General features: G+C 35.9%; 1 protein-coding gene across 2 annotated transcripts in view; it reads left to right on the plus strand.

The window, feature by feature from the left end:
• The window catches only part of MED13L (mediator complex subunit 13L), a 299,067-nt gene that overhangs the window by 162,739 nt on the left and 120,691 nt on the right, over positions 1-15,637 (plus strand). For both annotated transcript variants that reach the window (XM_055322293.1, XM_055322294.1), the window contains exon 4: positions 3,259-3,342. In XM_055322293.1, coding sequence (XP_055178268.1) covers positions 3,259-3,342 — 84 coding nt within the window. The remainder of the gene's footprint in view (positions 1-3,258; positions 3,343-15,637) is intronic.

Genomic DNA, 15,637 nt, shown 5'->3' on the forward strand with positions numbered 1-15,637 from the left:
TGTGTGTGTGTGAGAGAGAGAGTATGTGAAAGAGAGAAATTGAGTGAAGTTTGTTTTTTGGGTCAACTGTAGTTAAGATTAGGGAGATTGACAAGTAAAAATTGATGGTGATAGTTGTTGACTTCTTTTTACCCGTTTCTTGAGTGAAAAGAAACTTCGTCCTCATACTTACTTATCCACCTTTACATCTAACCAAGCAACTAATTCTCTTTGGCTTGAGGGTCTGTGCTACAGTACTCACTGACTTCACTAATTTGATCTCAACCTTTTCTGGGGTTGTTGGTAACTTTGCTAACTCTCTGCTGTATCATTGCTGAACATGACATTTGAAGACTTTTTTTTTTTTTATTGCCTGTCAAAGAAGTAGGATCTGTAGTGGGAACTCCAGGAAGATTTGTTTTGTTTTGTTTTTAAATTTTTAAAAAGATTTTTATTTATTTATTCATGAGAGACAGAGAGGCAGAAACATAAGCAGGCTCCAGGCAGGGAACCTGATGCAGGACTCTATCCTGGGACTCCAGGATCACACCCTGGGCCGAAGGCAGGCACTCAACCACTGAGCCCCACCCAGGCATCCCCACTCCAAGAGATTTGTTAGCATAGAGAGTTAGACTCTTAGGATTTTCATTAGCTTTTCACTCTTTGCCTTTGTACTTGAGTAGTCTTGGCTGTGTGCTTTTCCTTTGCTCCCAACCCCTTGTTTGTACTGAAATGAAATAAGCAAATAGAATTTGTGGCTTTTACTTGATAGAAGCACAAGGGTTTTGAAATAAACTTTACGCTTTCTTCTTTACTCAGGGATATTTTATCTATTTTTCTTTTCATATTATACTATCTAAAGCCTTGTTTTTTTTTTTTCTGTCCATAAATTGTAAATTCATGTTGTTTTTCCTGTTATTAAATAAGTGATTCTTTTGAATTTTGGCCTTAAGACGTATATGAGAGTATGAATACTTTATTTAAAGTGGTATTTATTAAGTGAGGACGTGTGTCAGTAGAAGACCACATTTAGTGTTGATGTGATTCTGTACTTGTTAGATGCCCCATTGCTTTCATGTTAATAAGCATTATTGATTTTTAAGAACTCCTTCAACTTAATAAACAGTCCTTAGAGAATAAAGAAACATTAAATAGGCTCATCAATTACAGGATTCAAGTGGACTTTGAAAATGAGGAAGGAATTGGAGAAATGTGACAGCATGAGAGTTAATATATGTGATAAATGTTGTGGTCTTGTGTTCAGATATATACCTGGACTTACTGACCACTCTACTATCAGTTAGCTATGTGACTTTCTGTAGGTGAAATTTTCTGTGCTTTAGCTTCTTCATGTACAAAAATTGACATGTGTAACATCCATCTCATAATAGATACTACAGTAATTAAATGCTATACTGTGCCTGGTAATCAAATGTAGTCTTGGTAGTAGGGATTCTAGTGGTAGATATTGGTAGTATTATTGGGGGAAGGAACCTATTACCAAACACTAGAGTTTTTCAATGGAAATATCTTTCCATCTGTCCATCCATCCTGCCTGTTTGCCTGCCTGCCTGCCTGAAGAATACAGTTAAGTCTCTGAGCTAGGGTATAAACTGTGGAGATACTTTTTCAGTTTTGCTTCTTGAGTACTTCCATGTTATTGAGTATTCCACATTTTCTATTCTAACTTTAATGTAGTCACGTAGTCTTTAACCCTAAAAGCAAGTTAATTTATAATCTTAGGAAAACAGATTGAGTAGCTTTGAAAATGATTTTCTACATTGTGAACAAGGAAGATTGTAGAGATTCATTTTCAAAATAAAAGCAGTTGAAGCCAGTGATTTTTTTGATGCAGCAGTGCTCCAAATTGGCCTCTGCCCACAGGGATTTACATTGTGGCCAGCAGAAACTATTGCCGTTTACTAACCCATCTAACCTGTAATGAGTTGGGTGAAAGCTTGTTTCCATCCTTCTTGATGGCATGGAAATTACAGAGGCAAGAGCCATGTGCAGAATTGCCTGAATATTGAATAAAGAATTGCTATATAGCTCTTTTACAGGTAGATAGAAGAATTACATCCAACTTTCTGACAGGATTTCTTACAAAATATGTGTCATTTCATTGAATGATTTTAGGGATTACTGTATTTCATCAATTTCAAAATGAACATTTTCTCCCACATTTTTATATTTTAAAAATCAGGGATACTCCTTGCAAATGATGGCATCTTGGAATTGGCCAGATGGCAATTATGATATAGTTGTCATATGCCTGCACATGAGTGAACTTGGTCAGAGCTGTCTATATTGTTGTCACTTCAGTTGAATTGTGTGCATTTTTGGTATTATATGAGTTGAGTTCAATTACCAGTAACATGTCTTCGGAAAGATTTACCCTATAATTTGACATTGAAACATAATGTACATAATACAGCTTGGAAACAGAAGTGAGGCACAACTTAGATATGAGGGAAGCTGATAATTGCCATTGAAGAAGTGGCTTCAGTTCATTGTTTCCTGCCAAGCCATAGCCATGTGCTTCACCACACCTACAAAAGAAAATACCTGGAACGCCTGGGTGGCTCAGTGGTTGAGCATCTATCTGCTTTTGGCTCAGGGTGTGATCCCGGGGTCCTGGGATCGAGTCCGATATTGAGCTCCCTGCACGGAGCTTGCTTCTCCCTTTGCCTACATCTCTGCCTCTCTCTCTGCCTCTCTTGTGAATAAATAAGTAAAAAGTCTTAAAAAAAAAAAAAGGAGAAAAATACCTAAGTAGAAGAGGTTCTGCAGTGCTTCTGTTTTCTGTTTCTGAGGTCTCTGCTAAAGCATTGCATGTCACATGTGAAGCCAGAAAGCCAGCATTAAAACTTGTGAAATGAGCATCACTAATTTGGAAGAATACCTTTGAGGTACTCCTAAGGAGTGCTGCCTATATCCCCAACATTCTTGATGACCCAAGAATTGAAATAGGGCAAAAGTGTGTTTAGATTTAAAGTAATTTGGAAGCTTAAGACATTTCAGGAATATATCAACCAGTTAATTGTGCATAATTTTTTACACGTGCAAGAATAATACATAATAGAAATTTATGCCCAAAGTCAGAAAGTCCTTTCAGCACTTTATAACATAAAAATTTAAAGTGAGAAGAAAACCTTTTTGAAAGTATAATTAGTGATGTTTTTATTTTTAATAGTATAGCTCATCTGCAATTATTTGATTCAGTGACTTGCTAATTTGTTATTGAAACTATAAATATAATTCTTGGTGTAATTATTGTAGGTGTCTAATGGATAAGAACTTCGTTAGGATTGGGAAGTGGTTTGTCCGACCCTATGAAAAGGATGAAAAACCAGTCAACAAAAGGTGAGTCTTACACTTTTAAAGTTTTCGTTCCTTTTGCTTGACCACAACTATATTGTAGGAAGTGGTGGAGGAAGCAGCTAATTTATTTATTTTCCAATAATATTAGTAATTTATATGTGTTAAAATAGATTGCTGGATCACATTTTATTAAATATTTTCTTAAATTTTTGTAAAATATTGGAAATTGGACTAGAAAGAAGATTATCAATGACCCATGTCTATCGAGCCCCTTCTTACTACACTATTTGGAATTTAAAATATTCTATTTTGTTATTTTTATTGTCCTTTTTAAAGTCTTTTTACCTGAAAGTGTTATATGTTGTAACTTTAAAAATAGTCAGCTGAATTTAAATGCTGATAATTTTTATAGAATTGATTGATGCTCCTTAAAAGTTGGTGAATAGTTTTTTGAGATTTCTCAAACCAGGACTATGAATTACTTTCTGAACAATCCTAAACTTTTAACCATCATTTATTGTATGCATGGCTTTAAAAGCAGTCCTTTATACTGAGCAACCATGCAATTTTAGATCAAACCAGGATCAAAAACCAAAGCCTTCAAAACCAAATATTTACTTCACTTACCTATGAACACAGCATAGACTTATTTGAGTCATAAGTTGATGGGTGATTATTTCATTTCTGAAGAGCAGCACACACAGTCTCAATTCTATTTTGCTGTGTGTGAACTTGCCCCAAGCTAAGGATTCCAGCTTTTGGCTGCAGATAAGAGCTGTTGAAGTGTTACATGGTAGCTCTAAGGTTGGTAGTTTTTAGGTAGTTTGCCACAATTTTGGTTGGCAGCTCTTGCCTATTTTGGAACTTTTACTTTCTTGTTTCTACCAGTGATTAACATTAGCAGCCTTCTCTCCAACCTGTATGTCTTAAAGCTTTGATGAAGTGATTGTGTTATCTCATTAACCAAGCCTGATTTATAAAAATTGGGATTTCATTTTTCAAATCAGATAAATTAGGGACTGGCATTATTATTATTATTATTATTATTATTATTATTATTGCCAAATCACCATCAACTTATTTAAAATAGTTTCCTTAGTACATTTCAAATCCTTTAGGATTTATTTTAAAAATTGTATTTAAATAGGAAGTAGGTGTTATGTATAACAAGGTTTGCCTGAAAAGGATAATAAAGCTTTTTAGAAGAATAGTGGTGTGTATGGGTGTGTAAAAGTGGTTTTGTTTACAGATACCTTGATAGAAAGGAATTTTTTTCCTTTATTTATATTGATTTGGTCTAACTAATACATTTGTTCTGTGGACATGTTATTAGTGTTTTCTTATATTTACAGAGGATGTTGATTTTCTGAGTTAAGTTGGGCTTTCATGTTGATAAGCGAATGGTTGTATGTGGAGTTGCTTTGGCACAGTGATACTTACCTTTCATTCCTGTGTGCCTCCCTATGCTCAGTGTATATTCTGACAGCTGGCCAGATGCTGAACTAACAGAGCCAGTCCTAAAACTTTTGAACAGTAGGTATAAGCATTTGTATGATGATTTTACAGTAATTTAGAGGTGAAGGGGAAATGTGGAAATAAAATAGGGATTGAAAGAGTAGCAGTTAGTATTTTATTAGTAAAAACTAGTGTTTGAAGTCAAATGTAGTTACCAAATATGTTTTATATAACATTTATATATCTTTGCACTTCTTTTACATCCCAGAGGTCTTCCTAACTTCAGCAAATCAGATGTAAATAATACTTACATAGTATATTTAGATATTTGCAACTGGAAGGCTGTCGATTTCTGAGTAATTGAATTATCTTGTTATCTTTAGATTTTTTTTTACCCATGGTTGAATGTGGAACTCATTTTATTTTAGTATAGAAATGTTAATGATCTTGAGAAGCCATTTTAGGGGGTATTGCAACAATTGCCAAAATTTTAAACTAAACACTCAATTTTTAAAAGTTGGCATTTGCTGGGGTGCCTGGGTAGCTCAGATGGTTAAGCGTCTGCCTTTGGCTCAGGTCATGATCTCCAGGTCCTGGGATGGGATGGAACCCTGCATTAGGCTCCCTGATCAGCCAGGACTCTGCTCCCCACTCCCCTTCAAATAAATGAAATAAAACCTGTTTTTAAAAGTTGGCATTTGCTATAATAAAATTTTGTTAGGTATGATGATTTTATCCAACTTTTATTCTCTGAATGGAAAATAGAGCCTCTTGGGATGCCTGGGTGGCTCAGCAGTTAAGCCGTTGCCTTCAGCCCAGGGCGTGATCCTGGAGACCTGGGATTGAGTCCTGCATTGGGCTCCCTGCATGGAGCCTGCTTCTCTCTTTGCCTATGTCTCTGCCTCTCTCTCTCTCTCTCTCTCTCTCTCTCTCTGTCTCTCCTGAATAAATAAATAAAATCTTAAAAAACAAAAACAAACAAACAGACAAAAACAAGGAAAATAGAGCCTCTTGTTGAATGCTGAAAACAGAACCTTATAGTGGTCATTTTGGATGGACAGAGAGTGATGCTGTGGAGGAGTGCATTTAGATTTAGAAGATTGGGGATCACATCCCATGCCTCTCCTAAGAAGTTATTTGCTTTTGGTCAAGTTGTTTAGTTTTCCTGAGGTGAACTTTGTTTTTGGCTGTAGGTAAGTTGATTATAGTAATTACTTCTACTACTAAAGGGTTATTGTGAAGATTAAATGAAATAATTTATGTGGCTAGTTTATACTTTAGTTGAGAAAAAGCAAAAGTGCTAAACAAATTTTATGTACAAATTTGTATTTTTAGGAATGCTCTTATTTGATGCCATTAGATACAAATAAGAGAAATATAGTTTAAAGAATAGTATTCTAAGTATAAAGTTAAGTAGGTCTAGCATATAGATACTTTTGTTCAATAGAATAAAATATGATTTAACACAGCATATTTTATGGTGCTAAAATAGTTCTAATAGTGTTGACAAATGAATATATTGATGAATAGATTTCATCTGTTGGATTAACAGCATATGATTTCTTGAACTGTAATTTCTCCCTGTATTGATAACAGCTAAATTTGTGGACTGTAATAGTTCATAATGTTTGATACGATATGATGGTTAGGATAATTTTAGAAAAATTGTTACATGATATATGTGTGTGTGTATCAATTTGAACAGGCAGATCCAAGAAGACAAGTTTATTCATACTATTTTTTTCTTTATAAGTGACACATCTTTTGTTATTCATATCCTTAGGAATATAATAAGATAGAAAGAAAACTTTGGCTTACTCCTAAAGAGTTGTGACAACTGACATAAAACATGTAAAGTTTCTGGGTTTCTAAAGTATGTTAAGCTTGAAAAAACTTTTCCTACCAGGATATGCTTAAAAACAAACCAGTGTGTGTGTGTGTGTGTGGGGGGCGGGCAACCCGGGTGGCTCAGCGGTTTAGTGCTGCCTTAGGCTCAGGGCCTGATCCTGGGGACTCAGGATCGAGTCCCACATTGGGCTCCCTCCATGGAGCCTGCTTCTCCCTCTTCCCGTGTCTCTGCCTCTCTCTCTGTGTCTCATGAATAAATAAATAAAATCTTAAAAAAACAACAACAACAACAACTCAGTGGGGGTGCCTTGGTGGCTTAGTCAGTTTGGTGTCTCCCTTTAAGTTGGGTCCTGATCTCTGAATCTTGGGATTGAGCCCCACATTGGGCTCCCTGCTCAATGGGGAGCCTGCCACTTCCTTCTCTTCTCTGTTATTCCCCCTACTTGTGCTTGCTTTCACTCTCTGTCAAATAAATAAAATCTTAAAAAAAAAAAAACCAAAAACCCCAAACAGTCAAGGGACGCCTCGGTGACTCAGTCGGTTAAGCATCTGCCTTTGGCTCGGGTCCTAATCTCAAGGTCTTGGAATTGAGCCCCATATCGGGCTCCCAGCTCAGTGAGGAGTCTCCTTCTCCCTCTGTTCGTCCCCCACCTCGCTTCTGTTCTCTCTCTCAAATAAAAATATAATTTTAAACCAGTGAAAAATTTATTCCTTCAAAATAATTTAGAAATTATTCATGGACATTCTATGTAGAAAGCCCACATTTGATTAATACAGAATTTGAAGTTTATACAGTTTTTTTAAAAGATTTTATTTATTTATTCATGAGATATATATATATATATATATATATATATATATATATGATAGAGAGAGAGAGAGAGAGAGAGAGAGAGAGAGAGAGAGAGGCAGAGACACAGGCAGAGGGAGAAGCAGGCTCCATGCCAGGAGCCTGATGCGGAACTTGATCCTGGGACTCCAGGATCGCGCCCTGGGCCAAAGGCAGGCGCTAAACTGCCAAGTCACCCAGGGATCATTTTTGAATGCTAATTTTAGGAAAATAATTGATTTCTCCCAGTAACAGTTTGGACCTTTGATTTTTTTTTTTCTGGTATCAGGTGTACAGTAGTTGAATTAACATAAATATATCCTTGCTAGAGCAATTTTTGAATTGATCAGTCATTTCTTCTCATGGGTAAACCTACCTGCTCTGGGATGATACTCTAAATAGCCTTATAATACTTTTAAATACTCTAATTACTTTTGTCTGTGTTGTTAACAGATATGCATGTGCAGGAGCTCACACACAATTGGTTGATGGCTTTTGTGTTGTTTTGTCTGTGTATCTTTTCTACTTTTAAGTCAGATATTATTTCTTTAATTTCTTTTTTTATGTTCCTACACTACCGCACCTATATATTCAAGAAATACCCTTCCCTTTTGATTTTAGTAGAAAAAAAATAATTTTATATAACAAGACGAAATACTTTGATTTAGGAGAATATTTAAAGTACTTTAAAGCTTCCCTGCCCTCCCTTTCCTCTTCTCAGGGCTCTTCCTGTCCTCTTTCCTGTACTTTTTTTATAGTGGCCCAGTTATGTTTCCATCTAGATGCACAGATGAAAAGGCAGGGAAAGGAATCTCTCATCTAGAGTATAAGCAGACATGTAAATGGGTACTTACAATGTGAGAGGTAAATGGAGTCTCTTCCTGAAAAATGTCATTGGTGACATACCTTTTTATCAGTTTTTATCATAAATTTACTTTTTATAGGTGTGGCCTCTTGCCACGTATATTATGAGGGCTGGCTGATGGGAAATCCATAAAAGAATATTAATGGAACACTTTGGACTTATCTAATCATGCATCATAGTTTTACAGTTTTTTTTAATCTATAAAATATGTAGTCATTTTCTGCTGGTTTATCTGATGGAAGGTATAGCAGAAGATACTCTGTATTTTGTCACTTGAATATATTTGAAAATTGCGTGCAAAGTGAGAAGAGGGATGCAGTTGAGTTTTGAGAAGCGGCGGCATTTGCAGGGAGGAATACATGAGGAGACTAAGAAAGGTAAATGAAAAATGAGAGCCAGAAGGGTTGGTGTCGCCAAAACCATAGATTTTTAAAGTTTCATAATTTGCCGTGGCTGCCATACAGGCCATGGAAAACACGTACTAAAAGGATGGATAGCTTTGGCAGTTATGTAGGCAAGATAACTATACCTTGAGCAGTTTCAGTGGAGTGGTAAATTTGAAGTTACAGCAGCTTGAGTTATAAATGGGGGTTGAAATGAAGATACTGTGAGTGTAAGATTCTTGATATATTTGTCCAACTAGCTGCAAAGGAAAAAAATTGCTTCATCTAGGAAGGGAGGAGAGAAACATGTAAGAGCCTAGGATAAAATTTAGTGATACTGTCTGTGGTTTTAGACAGTGTCTTTTATGTACCATGCACTCTGTTTTGTTCACAAACATTATGCATAGAAGGATGTTATTTTTTTTAATTTTTATTTATTTATGATAGTCACACAGGGAGAGAGGGAGAGAGAGAGAGAGAGAGAGAGAGAGAGAGAGAGAGAGAGAGAGAGGCAGAGACACAGGCAGAGGGAGAAGCAGGCTCCATGCACCGGGACCCCAATGCAGGATTCGATCCCGGGTCTCCAGGATCGCACCCTGGGCCAAAGGCAGGCGCCAAACCGCTGTGCCACCCAGGGATCCCCATAGAAGGATGTTAAATTGAAAGACTAGTTCAACCAGAGGTGACAGTAGTTAACTATATGCAGTTCATGTAGCTCTTTTACTTTTTCTTTCTTTTTCCTTAATAACCAAAACAGAATTATCACCATTTAAAAATTTTTATTTGTTCTGTTAGTGTTCTAAAAAGACTATAATGAAAACTTATATCTTCAACATTAGTAATTGATTTACATAGTTTAAAGTAAAATGTTTTCATATGTACTGCCTGCTTTCAAGAAAGGTTTTAAACACCTTACAGTAAAATATATATACTTTGTTTTTTAAAGTACTAGAGAGGTTGTATGAATATCATTACTGTAATTTCCTTTTCAATTCCTGCTAGTGGATTGAAACTAAGCTGGAAACAAAGCTCCCCTTGTTCACTAGACCATCCATCCAGAAATATGGATGGTCTTCCATTTACTATTTGACCTTTTAGCAGTGTTATTTCTAAAAGGTCTTTGAGTTTTCAGATTCCCTGATTTTCGGAAAACTGTAGAATTTAGACATGCTCCAAATTAGTCAGTTTGCTTGCCTGCCTGCCTCTCTGTGTATGTATCTATCTTTCCTTTTTTTCCCTGTATGTGTGTGTGTAGAGATGTATGTGTTTCCTTCTTCCTTTCTCTACCACCAGGAACATACTATTTTGAATGTATTTGGTTTTGTTGTTAAGCAGAATGTGACTCCTCTATTTATCAATCCAAGGGATTTAATAATGCTCTTTGAGTGTATCTGAAAGTTTTAAAGGATGTATTTGGACGGGGTTGGGGGTGGGGGTGTTAACTTCAGTAGTACTCTTCATAATCAGATTAGGAAAAGGGGAGAAGAAATTTTAGGTACCAAGGGGGAGTTAGTTTGAGGTGTTGTTTTAGGTTTATAACATTCCTGACCCCTTATTTTACCTTTGTTTGAGATGTCCTAGCTAACTGCTACTCCATTGTTAGGAAAAAAAGTCAACAGAAGGGTCAGGACATGAATGAATGGAGATTCAAATGATTAAACCTTTTGGCAGCATGAAGAAAGTATGTTCAATTTACTCCTACCTCTAGCCCCCTTTAGAGTGTTGTTTATAGTAAGTTTCTCTCTTCAAGTAAACTTTAGTGAATCTAAGCACTATAGAAGTATATTGCACTATGTCAAATAACTAATTCTCATAGATTAATGAGTGATTATTCTGGAAATAAGCTGCATTTTAAATTGAATGCTTATGTAATGTATCTCCTCCTTTGTAAAGTAGCTTAATTAAATTTACTTTGCTGAGATATCTTAGAATTTAGAAAAAGTGTAAAGTATATGTGTCTAGAAGGTCATTTCCACTCATAATTTCTCATAACATATCAATAGCATGTGGGAAATTTTTATGGCAAGTTAAAAACAGGTCTAAGGGATATGACTGCTCCTGTTTTTATTATTATACTATTTAAATAAATTTACATATCTATCTGTTTGTGTTTTTATTTATAAAATGACTTTGTTGGCTGCCCATGAAGGAGATGGGGGAACTTTTCTCTCCTCTCCTCCCCTCTCCTCCCCTCTCCTCCCCTCTCCTCCCCTCTCCTCCCCTCCCCTCCCCTCCCCTCTTTATTTTCTGATTTTATTTATTTATTCATGAGAGACGGCAAAGATATAGCCAGAGGGAGAAGCAGGCTCCCCACAGGGAGCCCGATGCAGGACTTGATCCCAGAACCCTGGGATCACTTCCTGAGCCAAAAGCAGATGCCCAACCCCTGAGCCACCCAGGCATCCCTTTGGGGGGGGAGGGGGGAGCATTTCTTAATTTTAAGTTGAAAATTCAGCTGCACTAAGTATAAATTAGTTCTTCAGAATGACTCAAAATATGAGAATCCTGGCAATTATTTATGATTTCTTGTTATATCCTAGCATATATCTCTGGTACCTAAATTATTCTGAAAGATATAATAATCATTGATTTTCTATTATTAAATTATTTCCATTATTAAATTATAATATTTCTATTGTTAGATTATTAAATCATTGTTTTTCTGTTATTAAATTATTTTTATTTTTTGTTATTAAATTATTAAATAAATAATCGTCTATTGAATTATTTCTATTATTAAATTTCTATTATTAAATTATCTTATGCTTTTTACCTCCATTTAATTTTTAATATAGTCAAGATTTAGTGAAAATCATTTCAGCATGGGCATAAGACAGATTATGAAGAAAGCACGAAGAGTAAAAATAATTGGTGAATATTTATTGTTTTCGATATAGTAATTTTCAGTTCTGTGATTTCCACTGGATCTTTTCTCTTGCTTCCATTTATCAGCTGAGATTTCCTATTTTGTTAATTCATTATGAGTATGTTTTCTTTTATGTCCCTAAGCATAATTATAATAATTACTGTAAAATTTGGGTACTAAATACAATATCTGTATTATATCCATTGGTTATCTTTTATCTTCAAGATTTTGCTGTTTCTTCATCTATTTTTTCTTTGTTTCTTCATCTATTGAATGATTTTGAATTATATTTTGTGCATCGTAAATGATATAAAAACTCTGGATTCTGTTTAATTTCAGTGAAGAATGTTGATTTAGTTTAGTTTTTTTGTTTTGATTTGTTTTAAAGCAATAAACTTTATCTGAACTCCAACACAGGCTCACCTGTGGTGGGTAGCAATTGAAATCTTTCTAGTTCTTTTAGTGTAGGGTTTCTCAACCTCAGCATAATTGACATTATGAGCCAGATGATGGTTTGTTGTGGATACTGTCCTGTGCACAGTAGGATGCCTAGCAGCATCCCTGGCCTCTACCTACAATGCCTGCCTTGCCTTCCTATTCAGTATAGCGACAACCCAGAATGTCTCCTGACATTGCCAGGTGTCCCCTGGGAGGCCTTATCGGCCTTGGTTGAGAAACCACTGTTTTCTCTTAGCTGCACATAATTCAGGGGGTCTAAGAGAGATTTGGTCAGAATTTTATCTTGACTATATCTTCTTCCCAGACTTTCCTTTCCATTTTCTGGCTACTTGATCTCTTTAAACTCAGGTGTCTGGTTCTTCAAAGCCAGTAACATTGGAGGTGGAGTTTGTATCAGTTTTAGTTTCCAGTTTTAGTCCATGTGATTCAGTCTGTGCCCTTGTTGAAAACTTCTTTTAAAGAAAGGGAAAGCTCACGCAAGTGCCATTCCTTCTTTTCAAGTGTAGACTCTTGTCCCCTCTCTAAGTTCTTGACTGCATTTGGTAACTTTATTAATAACATTTATTTTTAGCAGATTTTAATATTTTCTTCAACCAATAAGGTTGGTTATTATTTTTTGCAGGGAGAGTTGTTGATTTGGAAGGAGCTACCTTGTTATTACCTGAAGTAGAACCTAATGAATATTTTAGGACCTAGAACTTCACAGTCCTTTATTACCCTGCTGTTACTGGTGCTTCACTTAGATTTGCATTGTTTGTCTATTAAAGATTGGATGGCTTAGCATGTGGGCCTGAATCACCTTGTAGGAGAATTTGATTTTAATACTTTAGTTAATTGATTATTGATTGAAATGACACCTGTTTTCTGAGTGATTCCAATAATTGAGTGTTGTAAATTGTTCCCAGTTTTATTAATGGCTTTGGTATTTTATGCTGTTTCAGAAGTATTCATGTTTTTTTTTTTAGTCTCTTCCTCCAAATTTATAAGCACTAAATATCTTTTCTAAAATGTGAAGGCATAAAAGTTCTTATTTCTTTTCTGAGTTGACATTTATATAAAGCTTTGTCCCAAGTCACTTTTAAAAAATTGGTTTAAAGATTTTATTTTTATTTATTCATGAGAGAGAGGCAGAGACACAGGCAGAGGGAGAAGCAGACTCAATGCAAGGAGTGTGACATAGGACTCGATCCCGGGTCTCCAGGATTAGGCCCTGGGCTGAAGGTGGTGCTAAACCGCTGATCCATCCAGCTGCCCCCCCCAGTCACTTTTAAAACTTTATGGAAATGTCCTTGTTAATTTCCTTTAGGGAAAGAGAGAGCATAACAAATGAGACAGGACTGGAAGAGAAAAGGAAAGAGGAAGGTACCAAATTAAAGAAAGGGCCAAATGGTTCCTTTCTTTGAAAGCTATGAAGAGTGCTCTTAGTAAACTTTTGTGACAATGGTTTGTTTTGTGACAAACACTAAGAGTGCTCTTAGTAAACTTTTGTGACAATGGCATCCTACATTTGTGTAGGATGATGGCAGCAGGGGCAAAGCATTCCAGATTAGAGTTAGATTTCAGGACATTTCTCTTTCACCTTTAGGCAAGAATGTTCATTTCTGAAAAGAAGGTTAAGAATCCTATTTGAGGGGGGTCTAGGTGGCTCAGTGGTTCCGGTGGCTGCCTTTAGCTCGGCTGGCTCAGGTTGGGATCCTGGGATCAAGTGCTGCATCGGGTTCCCTGCAGGGAGCCTGCTTCTCCCTCTCCCCTCTCCCCGCCTCTCCCTCTCCCTATGTCTCTCCCTCTCCCTATGTCTCTGCCTCTCTCTCTGTGTGTCTCATGAATAAATAAATAAAATCTTTTTTTTTTTTTAAGAATTCTATTTGAAATCGTTGCTTTTGGCTGATTTTATGTAATTTTCTAACATTTTCCCTTCATCATTTTAATGAAATGTAATTAAAAATGTTAAGATTGCATAAACAGATTTCACACTCCTTAAAACACTAAGCCTAGGTTTAGTTTTGTGTGTGTGTGTGTGTGTGTGTGTGTGTGTGTGTGTGTGTGGTTTCTTTTCTTTTTTTAGAATGGAGATTGTTTTTAAGATTGTTTAGGACTGAATAAGATAACATAAATAAAGTGGCTGGTACAGAACCTAAGGTATGGTGCTGGTGGTTTTATTTATTTTTTATTTTTAAAAAGATTTTATTTATTAGAGAGAAAAAAAGAGTGTGTGTGTGAGTGGGGGGGGAAGGAGCAGAGAGAGAAGGACAAGCTGACTGCACATTGAGCTCAGATCCTGAGATCATGACCTGAGCCAAAATCAAGAGTCCTACACACTTAACCAAGGGAGCCACCCAGCACCCTGCTGTTGTTGTTTTAGTAGTGGTGGGCTGCCACTAGTAGTGGGAGAGGTGGTAGTAAGTAATTTGAAAAAAGCAAAGGATGAGTACAATTTTTTATGTTTCTTGTATGAGAGGAAGATTGCTATTCAAATATTTTTTATATATGTGATTCACATTAAATAAAATAAGTATTTCTATTATAAATCTTTTTATATATTGGCCATGTGCTATATAAGAAACGGCATATCGTATATTGACTCTGCCCCTAAAATATTGATACAAGCTAGTTTTTGTTTTTTAAAAAAATTTTTTTTACATCATTTTTAAAGATCTAATTGAAATGCTCTCCATTCTGGTGTGAGTTTTAAAACAAGATACTTATTTGCATTGTAGTTCTCTTGCCGATCTTTTATATAAAATAATCAAAGGGGGAAAATGGAGAGTAAATGATGTACTTTGTGGTCATTTGGCTTACCTCTGGTATATTTGGAGTGTTCGAGAATATTATAAAAAAGCTTTTATTAAGTGTGGTTCTTAGAAAGTATTAAATGTGTATCTGAGAACCCATCCATTGAGCATGATCATATGTACTTCATTTAGGGTTTTATTAATAGTTGTGTAAGGTTGAAGCATTATAGCTTAATATTTATGGCTAAAGAGTTTGGGAAGCCCTGGGTGCTAAGATACAATACTATGTATTATGGAGCCTCCTTGTCCTGATATTTGGTTTGTTGTTAGTCTACTGCATATCTGGGTCTTCTGACATCAGGTTTCTCCTGGTTCTGCTCACTTTGCCTTATATCAACTTCTTTTTTTAAAATACATATTTTAAGCTTTTATTTAAATTTTAGTTCTTGTACAGACTACGTACAGACTGCTGAACTGCTGAATACAGTTCCTTCTGTCAGACTGCTTCTGATGTGCTGTCAGCTGTGTTCTGGATGTTATCCACACTTTATCTGGCATCCCTGCTCCCTAGCAGAAACCTTTTTTGTCCAGCCACGGTTGCCCTTCACAATCCCTACCATTGTCTAAACTCCATTTCTCTTTGTTACATGTTCCTTTCCCCCCACCTTTTCTCTCTCTCTTGGCGTCTCAAGTTAACTTTGATCTCCCTTCTTTGAGCTGCTCCCCTGAGGCAACTCCCTTGGCATTTTACTTCTAAATTTATCAAGAATATGTTTTTACTTCTGTTCTTCTCTTGTGTTTTGGTTTTTAAAATTTTTTATTCTTTACTTGAATTTCTACTAAAGAAGATGAGAATTTAGTCTTCATTTTTTTTTTTTGCCATTCCTGCATGATACCATC

The sequence above is a fragment of the Nyctereutes procyonoides genome, unplaced genomic scaffold (assembly GCF_905146905.1).
Source record: "Nyctereutes procyonoides isolate TBG_1078 unplaced genomic scaffold, NYPRO_anot_genome, whole genome shotgun sequence".
Taxonomy (NCBI): Eukaryota; Metazoa; Chordata; class Mammalia; order Carnivora; family Canidae; genus Nyctereutes; species Nyctereutes procyonoides.